This window comes from Odocoileus virginianus, chromosome 12 (genome assembly GCF_023699985.2).
Source record: "Odocoileus virginianus isolate 20LAN1187 ecotype Illinois chromosome 12, Ovbor_1.2, whole genome shotgun sequence".
In the NCBI taxonomy this organism is placed as follows: domain Eukaryota; kingdom Metazoa; phylum Chordata; class Mammalia; order Artiodactyla; family Cervidae; genus Odocoileus; species Odocoileus virginianus.
Genome location: NC_069685.1, coordinates 40400355 through 40414990, shown reverse-complemented (window position 1 = coordinate 40414990; position 14636 = coordinate 40400355). Strand labels below are relative to the sequence as shown.

The following is a 14636-nucleotide window of genomic DNA, read 5'->3' as shown; positions in this document are numbered from 1 at the left end:
CTGCCTGTTCATCCATTTCTTCACGCAGCAGTGTGTACCCAGCATCTTCTCTGTGCCAGGGCTACCAGGTGCTGGGGTCCTGAACACTGAGCTTAGATTTTGCCATTATATTTTCAAAGAGTTCTTGAAATTATTTTAGGATTTGACAGATATGAATGTGAGAGACTGTAGTGTCATCTATGATGACAATGATTACATCTGTAATTTGATTCACGAACCAAAGTATCAAAATACAAAACTATACAAAACTATGAATGGTGCTTTAAATTTTGAAATAGTGGGTAAGTGACATTTAAGATAGTATTTTGTTTTCAAGTAATTTATTTAAACAAATACACATTGTGCATACCACTTGGCCTTGCTTGAGGAGTAGAAATATATTAGAAGTATATTAATTAAAATTAATTAAAAGTTCAAAATCACTGACTTCCATAAGAGGATTTTACCCAGGGTCTTATGTGTTCATTTTTAACATTTGTATAATAGGAAGCAATCTTGGAGAATTGACCTGACCTTCCTTCCTGTAGGACTATTTTGCTGTACTTGACACCATAGCATTGGTAGCGGAATCACTTCCTGTGATGTCTGATGTGTAATCAGACTTTCTTGCACTGATACATGTATTGTTGCCCATGGGTGGATGCAAGGTAAACATGTCAACCATTTGTCAACAGCATAGATGGATGGAGAATCCAGGTGAATGTCTATCTTCGTCCTTAGCCTCTTCCTTCATCTTTCCTACTCTGTATAATGAATATGAAAATGATGGTTTATTGGAGATCACTTTACTTTCCTTGAGGCCCTAACCCCTTAGCCTTTCCAGGTATTTTTCAAATCTCCAGAAGAATATGGGATGAGGCATGCACTCAAATCCCTCCTACTGCTCAAGAAAACAGCTCAAAATTGTATATTTTATCAGTATGTGGAACAGCTTCCTTCATGAAATATAATACATTGTGAGATAGTGCTTAAAACTGAGGCTCAGAGTTGTCTGGATTTGTTAAGTTTGAGTTGCCCAGATCGTGCTCGGCTGTTAAATTGGAAAATCACCTCGGTTTCTCTCTTTGTTGATACTTGATTTTCAAAGTGATTTAATTATAAATGTTGACTACTAATTTTCGTTGAAACAAAGTCATGCTACTGCGCACATGTAATATTCAAAATAGCCTTAAAGCATTTTATAAAATGTTCTATGTTTGAGAGAGAAAATGAGAGACTGAAGAAATTCCACTGAAGCTAGGAAAAAAATGAGACCTCAGCTTCTTAAACCTCACCCCGAGTGACAGCTGGCTCCCGGGAGAAATGGGCCGGGAGGTGTCGTTTGCTCCTCTGGTTGTCCAGTCCAGGACACTCTCAGGCCTCAGCTCTGACCTCCTATGTGTTTGCTCCCCACGTCAGTGTCTTCTCGTGCCATCGGCCTGGTCTCAGGATTGTCAATGAAAATGAGATCTTTTCTTTTCCAGACCAGTTTCTTACCTGCCTTATCAGTTTCTTCCACAGAGAAGTGAGGCAGGAAGGAAAATCTGTTTTCTTTTCTTTCTTCCTTCTGCCCTTCCTTTCTTTTATGGAAGTCTAGTTTATTTACAGTGTTATGTTAGTTCTGGGTGTCCAACCCCATGATTCATTTATCCATATATATTCTTTCTCAGGTTCTTTTTCCTTATAGATTACTACAAAATGTTGAGTATAGTTCCCTGTGCTGTACAGTAGGTCCTTGTTGGGGAAATCTGTTTCTTTTCATGTCAGGTGACAAATGTTGAGGCAGACAGCTTGCCCCCAAGAGGTGAACGTGTCCCTGGGAGCCCATAGTATTGCAAGAGTCAGACATGACTCAGTGATTGCATCACCACCACCACACCACAGAGCTAAGTGCTGAAATGACTTCTTTCATCCCGTGAATGTCACAGTTGGAGCGCTGAAGCACAGGGCACATAGAACAACTTCAGCGTCCTGGTGTCTGTCCTTTGTTTTGTCTGTCTGTTTTGTTTGGCTTATTTTGATACACTTTGAATTGGTTTGGATTGGGAGATGTTTGGATTGGTTTAAAACAAACCAGTTATTTATATTTTCTAGCCTTATAAATGTAGCTAATGATGAGCGTCCTAGCAGAGCCTTCACTGTGCTTATGGCATCAAAGTCTCTAAAGTGGGCAGTAGAAGGGCTAAAGCAGCTCTCAGCATCTCTCATGATGATGGCTCTGTCCTGATCCCTCTGGGCAGGTTGCTGTATTCCGTGCTTCCTCCATCTGTGGCCAACGAGCTGAGGCACAAGCGTCCGGTGCCTGCAAAGAGATATGACAACGTGACCATCCTCTTCAGCGGCATCGTGGGCTTCAACGCCTTCTGCAGCAAGCATGCATCTGGGGAAGGGGCCATGAAGATTGTCAACCTCCTCAACGACCTCTACACTAGGTTTGACACTCTGACAGACTCCCGGAAAAATCCATTTGTTTATAAGGCAAGTCCACGCCCTGTCCGAATGCAGTGCCATTCATTACTCCGAATTTTCAGACCCTGTCTTCCAGTGGCACAGCAGTCACAGTCTCTGACTGTAGCCCTGTAGCCGGTACAGTCAGCTCTCATGCATTCATTGTTTACCATTTTCTTAAATAATTACCTCTTGTTCTAAAATAGTCTTTTCCCTGTAACTCAAACGAATGGAGCAGATGCTTCCCTAGTTAAAATGTTTAGCAACTTATTTGCACTTACGTGAATAAATCTGTACACGTGGTTTATCACACATAATATAAACATAGCATTCGTTTCAGTGCTCTGCAAGAGGTATTTTTACTGAAAGGTATAAATGATTTGCACAGTAGAGAAGTCATGGAGCATAGGAAGAATGCCAGGGACTCAGACCTGCTTTTAGATAACATCAGCTGGAAATAAACTTTCATAAGGCATTTCTGCCCATGGTTTCAATTAGAAAAAAATTATAATATTGGAAAAATGAAGTCAGTGGAATATTGCTTGGTAAAGGCAAGAATGTGAACCAAACCATCCCTAGGCATCTGGAGTCATAGCAGTGCCACAGGGACTATTTATTTTTACCGTCATTTCCTGAGGAACAATGTAACGTGGTGTGAGCCCTTCATAAAAATAAATGGTTAATGACCAGGATGAACCACTAAACTTAGGGAAGTTGGCGCTTTGGCCCATCAAACCATCACTGTTTTAAGGGGAAATAGGATCATAAATTATTCTACTGGGTTATAAGGATGTCTAAGGTGAGAAAGTAGGACTTACTAGAAGAAAAATAATACTGTGTTCTGTCCCCTGCCTGTAATCAGACTTCAAATGCCTGGTGTGTACATTTTAATTACTGACCAGTTTTCTTGTTGGAATCGAATATATTAGAATTTTAAGAGATTCAGGGGAGGAAAGTTGAAAGTTATTGATAGGAATTGGAAAAGCGTGTTTTGCGTAAGGGTGGCACATGAGTCAGTCATGTTTGTACTAACCAGTCTGCGCCCGACCAGGTGGAGACTGTCGGGGACAAGTACATGACGGTGAGCGGTCTGCCAGAGCCGTGCATCCACCACGCACGGTCCATCTGCCACCTGGCCTTGGATATGATGGAGATTGCTGGCCAGGTCCAAGTTGATGGTGAATCTGTTCAGGTTAGTAGGTAAAACACAGATTTTAATGGTAGTAGGCCTTTTGTACAACTGATTTATATTCTTGACCAGCTAGTCATTAATTATGCATAAGGAATTGCATCTTGACAACAAAGATTAAATATTTTTAATGTTTTTTTAATTGAATATATTTTACAATGTTATGTTAGTTTCTACTGTACAACAATATGATTCAGTTATATACATATGTATGTGCATTTTTTCATATTCTTTTCCATTATGGTTTAATGCAGGATATTGAGTAGAGTTCTCTGTGCTATGCAGTAGGTCCTTGTTGTTTATCTATTTTATATATAGTAGTGTGTATCTGCTAATCCCAAACTCCTGTTTTATCCCTCCTCCACTCCCTTTCCTCTTTGGTAACTGTGGGTCTGTTCTCTATGTCTATGAGTCTGTTTCTGTTTCATGGATAAGTTCATTTGTGTCAAATTTTAGATTCCACCTATAAATGGTATCATATGATATTTGTCTTTGTCTGACTTACTTTACTTACTATGCTCCATCCCTCCATGTTGCTGCAAATAGCATTATTTCATTCTTCTTATGGCTGAGTAATATTGTATTGTATATAGGTATTACATCTTCCCTATCCATTCATCTCTCAGTGGACACTTAAGTTGCTTCTGTGTCCTGGTTATTGTAAACAGTGCTTCTGTGAACATTGGGGTGCATGTGTATTTTTGAATTAAAGTTTTCTTTGGATGTGTGCCCCGCAGTGGGATTGCTGGATCATATGGCAGTTCTATTTTTAGTTTTTAAAGGAACCTCCATACTGTTCTATAGGGCCTGCACCAACTTGTATTCCCAGCAACAGTGTAGCAGGGTTCCATTTTATCCACACCCTCTCTGGCATTTGTTATTTGTAGACTTTTTAATGATGGCTGTTCTGACCAGTGTGAAGTGATACTTCATTGTAGTTTTGATTTGCATTTCTCTAATAATTAGTGATGTTGAGCATCGTTTCATGTGCCTTTTGGCATCTGTATGAACAAAGCCTAATATTTTATTGAACCTATTATATTACATTCTTCCATAGAAATGGGAAATCTGTCCACCTATTTGAAATTACCTTCTTTATTCCGTGTGCTGAAAGTCATGAGGATGAGAAGAACCCCCTGTCCCTTCTGGTTTATTTTTAAAAATCTCTTTCCTAAATCTAATGTAAGTGGCCAGATTCATACTTTTGAAAGCTTCAAAGAATGTTTCTCTTGAAAGTCAGATTTTGTGAGGGTTTTTGTCTGTAATATGTTTGGAGTTCTAGAGAATTCTTATGATTTTTATATGATAACTCTGAATTCTTTAGTATAGCGTGAGCAATACTTCCTATTATTGAATGTATTGAACCAGAGTTTGATTCTGCAGATTACGATCGGGATCCACACAGGGGAGGTAGTTACCGGAGTCATAGGACAGAGGATGCCTCGCTACTGTCTTTTTGGAAACACTGTCAACCTCACAAGCCGAACAGAAACCACTGGAGAAAAAGGGAAAATAAATGTGTCTGAATATACATACAGGTCAGAGAACACATCTAGGTATCTACTGACTTGAAAAATGTCTCCTTGCAGCTGCTTTAATTCCCTGGGTGATTTTATTACCTTTTACAGCTATCAACTCTGCTTTTAGGATTACTATTATTTTTTCAATTAAAAAAAAAAAACAAAAACAAGCTGGTGTGTTTTTCTTTTTTTTGGTCACACCATGGTATGTGGGATCTTATTTCCCCAACCAGGGATCGAACCTGGGGTCCAAGTATTGGGAGTGTGGAGTCTTAACCACTGGACCATCAGGGAAGGTCTTGGGATTATTTATTTTTTATTTGAGAAAATTGTGTCATTACTTCAGTTTTAAATGATTTTACATACTCTTAGGAATTTCTGCTGTGGTGTTGTTACTAAAGCCTCGAGGTACCTTTAAATAATTTACTGTGTGTCATTCCTATCTCCGTTTATAACTTTGATGTATGTTATGTTCCCTGTGTGACCATAACACCAAGCTTCTCTGCCTGTTCCCTGTCCCCTTTTAGATGTCTCATGACACCAGAAAATTCCGACCCGCAATTCCATTTGGAGCACAGAGGCCCCGTGTCCATGAAGGGCAAAAAGGAGCCGATGCAAGTTTGGTTTCTATCCAGAAAAAATACAGGAACAGAGGTATGACTCATCAGAGTATAATTCCTTTTTTAAGACTGGGTATGAATATGGGGAGCTAAATCGTAATCTCTGAAAATATGTTTCATTTGCAAAGAATTCTTGCTTACATGAACTTGTAAGTACAGCAGCGGAAACGCTGACCCATTAGTGAGCTGGTTAGAACAATGCAGCTTCTAGGGGAGACCTGATGGCTGACGGTTTTGTCCCCTAATGAAATTAAAATCAAAAGCACTGGAGAGAGAAGCCTGGGTTTTGGTTCTTCTGCCGTCATCTGGCTGGAACCCCGCAAGTGAGTGGGCAGTGAGGGGCGTCCCTGGCCCCCTCCCCAGTGCCCTGGGTCGCCATGTGGTCACAGCCAGGGCTGAGACACGACCGTCTTCAAGGGTGCTTTCCTAACCATGATGCTCCAGATCCTTCTTTCTAAGGCCATGCCAACGCCTTGTGGAATGTTTGGGGATCTTTGGACATTCTAGTCCCTGGTGGGTCTCTCCTGGAGAGAAGAGTGATTTATGCGTGTCCAGAATCTAAATAATTCCTCATGGAAGCCACAGGTTCGCGCTCATGCTGTGTCTGTACCCCAGCCGGAACCCATGTGCTGGGGGGTAGCACTGGGGTTTGCTCGGGGGTCCTGTGGCCCACCGTGGCTCACGACACCAAGGTCCCGCCAGCCTTGCCCCTCTCTCAGTGGGCTGCATCAGAAACAAGCCCGGTGCTTTATGCCCTGTTGATGTACTGGTTCTGTAGAGGGGGAGAGACTCTTTGACTATATGTATTTTCCTGGATGTGCACATTCCCTAAAAATGCTTTTAGAATAGAAGTCGTAAAAGGAATGAAATGTCAAGTTGTAAAATATTTATCTTTATCTTCTTTTCACTGTTTTCACTTTAAATAATTTACTTCTGGCACTAGCATGCTTCCTGATGTTCTTCTGATAAATTAGTTTGCCGGAAGCGTTGTTCCTTTTATTTGGGTGGCTCTGTTTCAGCCAACCTGATGGTGGGAATGACTTAAAAAAGTGGTAGATATGAATGCAGATCAAATTTTATTTTAAAAAAAAGAAAGAAAATATTTTGAGGAATCCTACAAGCTTTCTTATCACTGAAAATGAATCCCCTATTTACTTCACTTTTTACAGGAAACAGAGCAGGATGAAAACTGAATCCTGGACAGTGGGGTTAAGACCGCAGGGTGAGGTCCAGTCTCCCCCTAACAGATGCTGGGCCTGGGACCAGTGATTGCCTCGGTCCTTTTCATGGTTCCCCAAGCCTTTCTCCTGTGTATCTCTTTCCTTGTTCATTATTCAACTTTAGCTCTGCTTTTGATTATTTTTGAGGTTTAGTATGTTATCTGAAGTTTGGCTTTGTGCAGCTGATGTGAGCTTCACATGTCTTCAGATGGACTACGCATCCCCTGGCATGGTGGTTTTCAAGTAGTGGGCACCCAATAAATATTTGGTGAATTTAATTAAATGAAACTGAACAGTATTCAGCCATGTGTATATATATCATGGTTTTCCACTTCTGTTCAGTGTCTCTATATGTGTATATTTTAATGACTATAACATATAAAAAGGTTTTATTGTGTTGGTGCATATCATTATAGAAATCGTTTTCTAAAGGAGTTAGTTCAGAATTTTAGGGGAAAAATGCAATTTATTTTCAGACTCCCCAAATAAGAATATATCATGCTAAGGAAAATAGTATCTATTTAGAATTATGTTAATTTCCCTTCAGAAATAGAGAATATACTTCTTTGCTGTTAAAGTATCAGGTTATTCATTCAGATCATGTGGCAATTACAGTTCCTCTAAAATGCTATCCTTTGCATTGTATCCTTTGAGTTGTAAATCTCATTCACCCCATGCAGCTGTTGGTGAAGGCAGCACTGTTTCACAATGAGCTATTGCATTAGTTTGGAGTAAACGTTAGGGGCTCTAACTACATCCAAGGATGAAGCTGGAAGCACAGCTGGGGGTTCAGTTGGTCAGAGCCCCTCTTGGCCCTTTCTTCCCAGAAATGAGCTCCTTTGTCTTAGCTCACAAGAACTTGATTCTATCCAGGGTGCCATGTTGAGAAAAGCTAATTTCAACGTAGAATGCATTCCTGTTGGAATCATCACCTGTTGTTCTTCATTATCTCTGATAATTTATTAATATCTATCTTTATAAAATACAGGACCACTACTTTTGTGTAAAAATGTCTGTCTTTAAATTTAGCATTTCCTATCAGCACGTTGATAACTTGTATAAACGTTTCATGTTCATGTGTAAAAGAACCTGTAATAAATTATTTTTTCCACTTGTCTCTAGACGGTTTTTGATTCAATAAAAATGATGTGAATGCTCTTACCGGTCTTTTAACTAGTGCTGTTTTTGGAAATACGTCTTATCATTTTGCCTCTGATAGACTTTCATTTTGGTTCCCTGCTGTTATGGTAAAGCCGAGTGGCTCCTATTCCTCAGGACTATTTCTATATGATATTTTTCTTTAGGATCAACGCAGTGACGGCAGCAAGACCAGCACTGGGTAGGGGCAGTGGACAGACAGACACGTGTGAAGTGGCATCAGCTCTTGAAGAGCTCGCCACATTTCAGGAGTGAAAGACATGTATCTAAGTAACTATTTTATTGTTCAGTCGCTCAGTCATGTCCAACTCTTTGTGATCCCATGGACTGCGGCACACCAGGCTTCCCTGTCCTTCCCCATCTCTTGAAGTTTGCTCAAACTCATATCCACTGAGTCTGCGATTCATATTGATAAAACATATTCAAGACACAGAAAGAATATTTAGAGAATGAGAACCAAGAGGGATCAGAAGGAGGAGGAAGGAAGCAGCTGGATTTTGTGATGGTTTTGTCTAAAGCTGAATGAATTCATCCCTTCTCTGTGGTTTCCTTCTGTTCAGCCCTTTTGGGTACCACCAAAAAAAACAAAAAACAAAAAAACAAACAAACAAACAAACAAAAAAACAACAAACCACAAAGTTAGGTAAATGTAGGAGTTCCTCACTTTGAATTGAGGATATATGTCTATGTTTTTTGGGGGGAGCTTACCAGGTGGCCCAATGGTAAAGAATTTGCCTGCCAGTGCAGGAGATGCAGGAGACTTGGGTTCCATCTCTGGATCAGGAAGATCCCCTAGAGGAGGAAATGGCAACCTACTGCAGTATTCTTGCCTGGAAAATTCCATGGACAGAGGAGCCTGGTGGGTTAATGTTCATTGGGTCACAAAGAGTTGGACACGACTGAATGACTCAGTCAGTCAGTCAGTTCAGTCACTGAGTCGTGTCTGACTCTTTGCGACCCCATGGACTAAGCACAGACAAATATATTTTGGAACCAATTCATTATTCCATTTTATTTGCATCTATGATGCTCCTCTGTCCCTGTGAGGGGAGCAGGTTTGGAGCTTAAAACCTATCCAGGCCTCTGTGATGAAGCCTCCATAAACCTCAAAGGTTGGAGAAATTTTGGGCTGGTGGGCAAGGGGCATTCATTTCTGGTGGGTGTGAAGCTGTGTCTCTTCCATCAGGCTGTTTCTGAATCACATCCTTTCATGATAAACCAGTCGTCTAGTTAGTAAAATGGTTCCCTGAGTTTGTTTCTCTCTAGCAGAATAATCAAACCCAAACAGGGAGTGTGGGAACTTTGGCCCTATAGCCGGTTGGTCAGAATCACAGGTGACAGCGTGACTTTCCTTTGGTCTCTGAAGTGGGGGATGTCCTTGCAGGACTGAGCCCTTAACCTAGGGAATTGGATGTGATCTTTGGGTCGACGGTGTCAGAACTGAGTTGAAGTGTAGGACATCCAGCTGGATTCTGAGACTTGCTCTGTGGTGTGTGAAGAAAACACACCCCACGTTATAAAAGGGTGCAGATTCTCGAAGGGAAAAAAGGAACCAATCCTCTGTTTACTAAGATTTCCCTTTGCAACCTCGCTAATGGCTCTCAGAACCGCTAGAGGGCAGCAGAGGATGCTGTTTAGAACCTAAGGGCCGGATGGGGGCGTGAGGACACAGGGTCTCTTACAGGAAGTGCTGCTCGCTCACCCTCTTGGGGGCACTGAAGGGCACTTCCTGTGTGCAACCTCGAAATTTTCCCTCCCACCGTCCCTTACCGACTGTCAAAAGTATATCATAAAAATAATTGTTTCTACCCCATTATGACCATTCATGTAGCTTGAAATCTATTCACACGTATCATGGGCAGAAATTTCACCCAAAATTTTCACGCTATTCTGTAGGAAGGTGTGAAAATTTGTTAAAACAAGCAATTTGTTCTAGAAACTGTAATTCGTGCAGAATCATTTTAGGTGAGCTAAGCTGCATGTAGCTCATGTTAAAATGATTGCTTCTTGCTCCTTCTACCGTATTGGTGAGATGACATAATATAGGGTAGATTTTTAAAACCAAACCAAAACAAAAATCACTGTTCAGAGAGTTGAGAGCCCATATCCAGTTATGGCAAGGCTAACCCCGTGATCTTGCCACATTCTCTAACTTCTTAAATTCCTGATCTGTGAAAAGAGCTGGTCAAGATGATGTCTAAAGTAGATTCTTGCTCTGAAATTCCAACATTTATTTGGTTAAAGTTCCAGAACAGGGATGCTGTGATTTTGGCCTGACCGCTGGGGAATTCCCAGAAAAACAATCCAAATTCTTAACTGAACTCTTTTTAATAGTCAAGGAACAATGAGGAGATCAACTGGGGGGCTTTAAAGCCAATTTCTAAGAAATAAAGAGTTCTCTGGAAAACACTTGGTGGAGACTTGACTCCAAGCTAAAATCACAATGACTAGGTCGTATTAGTGTATTTGTATTAATGCATATGTTTCTATTATAAGCTAGCCCTGTAATATTTACCTGATAAGGTTCAAATTCTTTAATAAGGAGTTGAACTTTTGATTTTTTAAATATAAGGGGAGAAAATGTACCTCTATTTCATGCAGAAATCCTTTTGACTAGAAGATAACCTCTTAAAAATTAAAGAAGGGTCAATGAGTGGTATATATAGAGGTTTTTATTATTACCAATAATATTTACTGCCCATTTAGTACTAATTTATAAAAAATTCTCCAGTAAAAAAAAAAAGAACTCCATAGCCAAGAAAGCCTTCCTTACTTAGTGACCAATGCAAAGAAATAGAGGAAGACAGTAGAATGGAAAAGACTAGAGATCTCTTCAAAAAAATTAGAGATACCAAGGGAATATTTAATGTAGAGATAAAGAACAGAAATGGTATGGACCTAACAGAAGCAGAAGATATTGAGAAGAGGTGGCAAGAATACACCGAAGAACTATACAAAAAAGATCTTAATGACCCAGATAACCACAATAGTGTGACCATTCACCTAGAGCCAGACATCCTGGAGTTCGAAGTTAAATGGGCCTTAGAAAACATCACTACAGACAAAGCTAGTGGAGGAGATGGAATCCCAGCTGAGTTATTTAAAATCCTGAAAGATGATGCTGTTAAAATGCTGCACTCAATATGCCATGAAATTTGGAAAACTCATCAGTGGCCACAGAAATGGAAAAGGTCAATTTTTATTCCAATATCAAAGAAAGGCAATGCCAAAGAATGTTCAAACTACCACATAATTGTACTGATCTCTCACACACTAGCAAAGTAACGCTCAAAATTCTCCAAGTGAGGCTTCAAAGGTACGTGAACCAAGAACTTCCATACTTTCAAGCTGGATTTAGAAAAGGCAGAGGAATCAGAGATCAAATTGCCAAAATCTGTTGAGTCATAGGAAAAGCAAGAGAATTCCAGAAAAACATTTGCTTGACTGACTACTCTAAAGCCTTTGACTGTGTGGATCTTAAGAAACCGTGGAGAATTCTTAAAGAGATGGGAATACCAAACCATCTGACCTGCCTCCTGAGAAATCTGTGTGCAGGTCAAGAAGCAACAGTTAGAACTGGACATGGAACAGCAGACTGGTTCCAAATTGGGGAGGGAGCACGTCAAGGCTGTATATTGTCACCTTGCTTATTTAACTTATATGCAGAGTACATCATGAGAAATGCTGGGCTGGATGAAGCACAAGTTAGAATCAAGATAGCCAGGAGAAGTAGCAATAACCTCAGATATACAGATGACACCATCCTATGGCAGAAAGTGAAGAGGAACTAAAGTGCCTCTTGATGAAAGCGAAAGAAGAGAGTGAAAAAGCTGACTCAAAACTCAACGTTCAAAAAACTAAGATCTTGGCATCCAGTCCCATCACTTTATGGCAAATAGATGGGGGAAACAATGGAAACAGTGACAAACTATTTTCTTGGGCTCCAAAATCACTGCAGATGGTGACTACAGCCATGAAATTAAAAGATGCTTGCTCCTTGGAAGAAAAGTTATAACTAACCTAGACAGCATATTAAAAAGCAGAGACATCACTTTGTCAACAAAGGTCCGTCTAGTCAAGGTTATGGTTTTTCCAGTGGTCATGTATGGATGTGAGAGTTGGACTATAAAGAAAGCTGAGTGCTGAAGAATTGATGCTTTTGAACTGTGGGATTGGAGAAGACTGTTGAAAGTCCCTAGGACAGCAAGGAGATGAAACCAGTCAATCCTAAAGGAAATCAGTCCTGAATATTCAGTGGAAGGACTGATGCTAAAGCTGAAGCTCCAATACTTTGGCCATCTGATGCAAAGAACTGACTCATTGGAAAAGACCCTGATGCTTGGAAAGATTGAAGGAAAGAAGAGAAGGAGACAACAGAGGATGAAATGATTGGATGGCATCACCGACTTGATGGACTTGAATTTGAGCAAGCTCTGGAAGTTGGTGATGGACAGGGGAGCCTGCTGTGCTGCAGTCCTTGGAGTCACAAAGAGTCGGACATGATTGATTGACTGAACTGAACTGTGCTATACAGTAGGACCTTGCTTATTCATTTTATATATAACAGCTTGCATCTGCTAACCCCAAACTCTCAATCCATCCTTCCCCCATATCTTTCCCTTTTGGCAACCATCAGTCCATTCTCTATGTCCTTGATTTTGTTTCTGTTTCATAGATAGATTCATTTGTATCATTTTTTAAGATTTCACATAAAATGGGAAAAATTAGTTCTATCAGAGATTTTTAGGAAAATATTTAAGCAATAAGAAATTGGACCTTTTTACAAGTTACTAACATTTAGTAACGTAATGTTTTGAGATGATAAAGGACCTTTCATTTTCACATGATCATTCTTTTGAAATTTTTGCATAAGAAGCAATTATGAGGCACAAAGCAGCAACTATTATCTTCTGACAAATCTAAGCCTCTTTATAAGGATCGAGTTCATCACTCAGGAACCACCCACACTCCGTTTCTCCTGTTCATTTGTATTCCTGTTAAAGATTGTTCTTTCCCTGCCGACCTCAAACCCCCCAAAACTGCTATTTTTGCACTGACAAGAATATTACCCAAGTATTAACTAAAAATGAATCATGCAAAAGACAGCTAATAGATGTTTTGCACACATATGTACTTGAACAGTTTTTACTTTGCTTGTGCTCAGCAAGTGGTCCCAGAATCATAGGGGCTCTTCAGAGTTTAGTGGGAGTAAATGTCTCTACCACACTGACCACAAGCCCTTCTCTGGGATTTTTGTCAAAAAGTTGCCCTTGGTGTATGAGTTTTTGAGGTTGAGAAACTCTTTAAATACAGCTCTTTGCATTTCCTAATATGTAAAGCCTTTTTAAAGGGAGTTCTTTTAAAAGGAGTTCTTTTAAAAATCGTGTCAACACTATAAAAGTTACAAACTCATTTTTAAAATGGCACTTCTTGAACTGTTGTCCATATTGTAACCACTAATTGAACTTAGAAGACAGGAACAAGCTGAGATGGGGGTGATCATAACTCCTGCTGTCCTTGAAGCTCACAACAAAGTTTAAACCACCAGGTGGCAATCGGGGCAATGCTACAATCACTACAGGGCACCCTTGTCCCCAGCATTGTTTAGAACATCTTGCATGTGTTGAATCCTTGTAGCAACTCATTAAGTAAATATCCTTGTTATTGTCTCCATTTTATTTAGAAGGAAACAAGGGCACATAAAGTTTGAGTTCCTCGCCTGAGGTCAGAAAATGGTGAGAAAAGAGCCATTAATTATACACTTTAAGCAGACACAGAGCCTGAGCATCCAACCAGTGTCCTCTGACATATTCCAGATTACAGGTGGGCAGAGAAGCTGGCGAGTGATGAGTTTTCAGAGTGTGTCTTAGAGTTAGATGATTGTTGGTCAGGTAATGAAGTTCTACTTGGACAGATGGACAAGGGGTGTGAGATGTGACAGGTGGTTTTGGCCCCAGATCTGATGATGAGCCCTGCAGAACAGGATTTGGAGGCCTGTGGCACAGGCAAGGGACCAAACAGGTCTAGAGGAGGGGCACAAGGCAGTAATCACAGGATAGAAGAAGAGAATCCATATGATGTGCACCAGGAGAAATGTCCTACTAGTGATGGGCCCCTCTCTGCCGGAAAACCAGATTGCCCTGGAGCTTTCAGGGTGTGAGATTAACTAGTTCCAAGAGTGAGCTGTGGTGAGCTATGGGAGTAGAGAAATAGCATCATTAGCTGCATGCTTCATGAAGGCACCTGCTCAGAGTGCAGAGTGCAGCCTTCCAGGGACAGAGGAGGTTCTCCAGGGGATGGGCACATTGGACTCCTGCACTTATCTCCAACATTAGTGTTTTCCCTTTATTGGTGGGGACTGCTTCTAGGGAAACTTTTTTGCTTTTCATTTCTAAAGCTTTGAACAAGGTCTCTCAAAAATACAGAGGACATTTTCCTGGTTTTCCCATACTAAAGTTAGGTCTGTATTTCTCCCATATACAGATACAATCCATTCCCGTTC

The 14636-nt window shown here is 40.5% G+C and overlaps 1 protein-coding gene across 2 annotated transcripts in view; it reads left to right on the top strand.

Annotated features, from left to right (window-relative positions):
• The window catches only part of GUCY1B1 (guanylate cyclase 1 soluble subunit beta 1), a 53273-nt gene extending 45136 nt beyond the window's left edge, over window positions 1-8137 (top strand). For both annotated transcript variants that reach the window (XM_070474947.1, XM_070474948.1), the window contains exons 10-14: window positions 2220-2457; window positions 3479-3619; window positions 5000-5154; window positions 5664-5790; window positions 6926-8137. In XM_070474947.1, coding sequence (XP_070331048.1) covers window positions 2220-2457; window positions 3479-3619; window positions 5000-5154; window positions 5664-5790; window positions 6926-6949 — 685 coding nt within the window. In that variant the 3' untranslated portion in view covers window positions 6950-8137. The remainder of the gene's footprint in view (window positions 1-2219; window positions 2458-3478; window positions 3620-4999; window positions 5155-5663; window positions 5791-6925) is intronic.
• Window positions 8138-14636: the final 6499 nt, after the last annotated feature.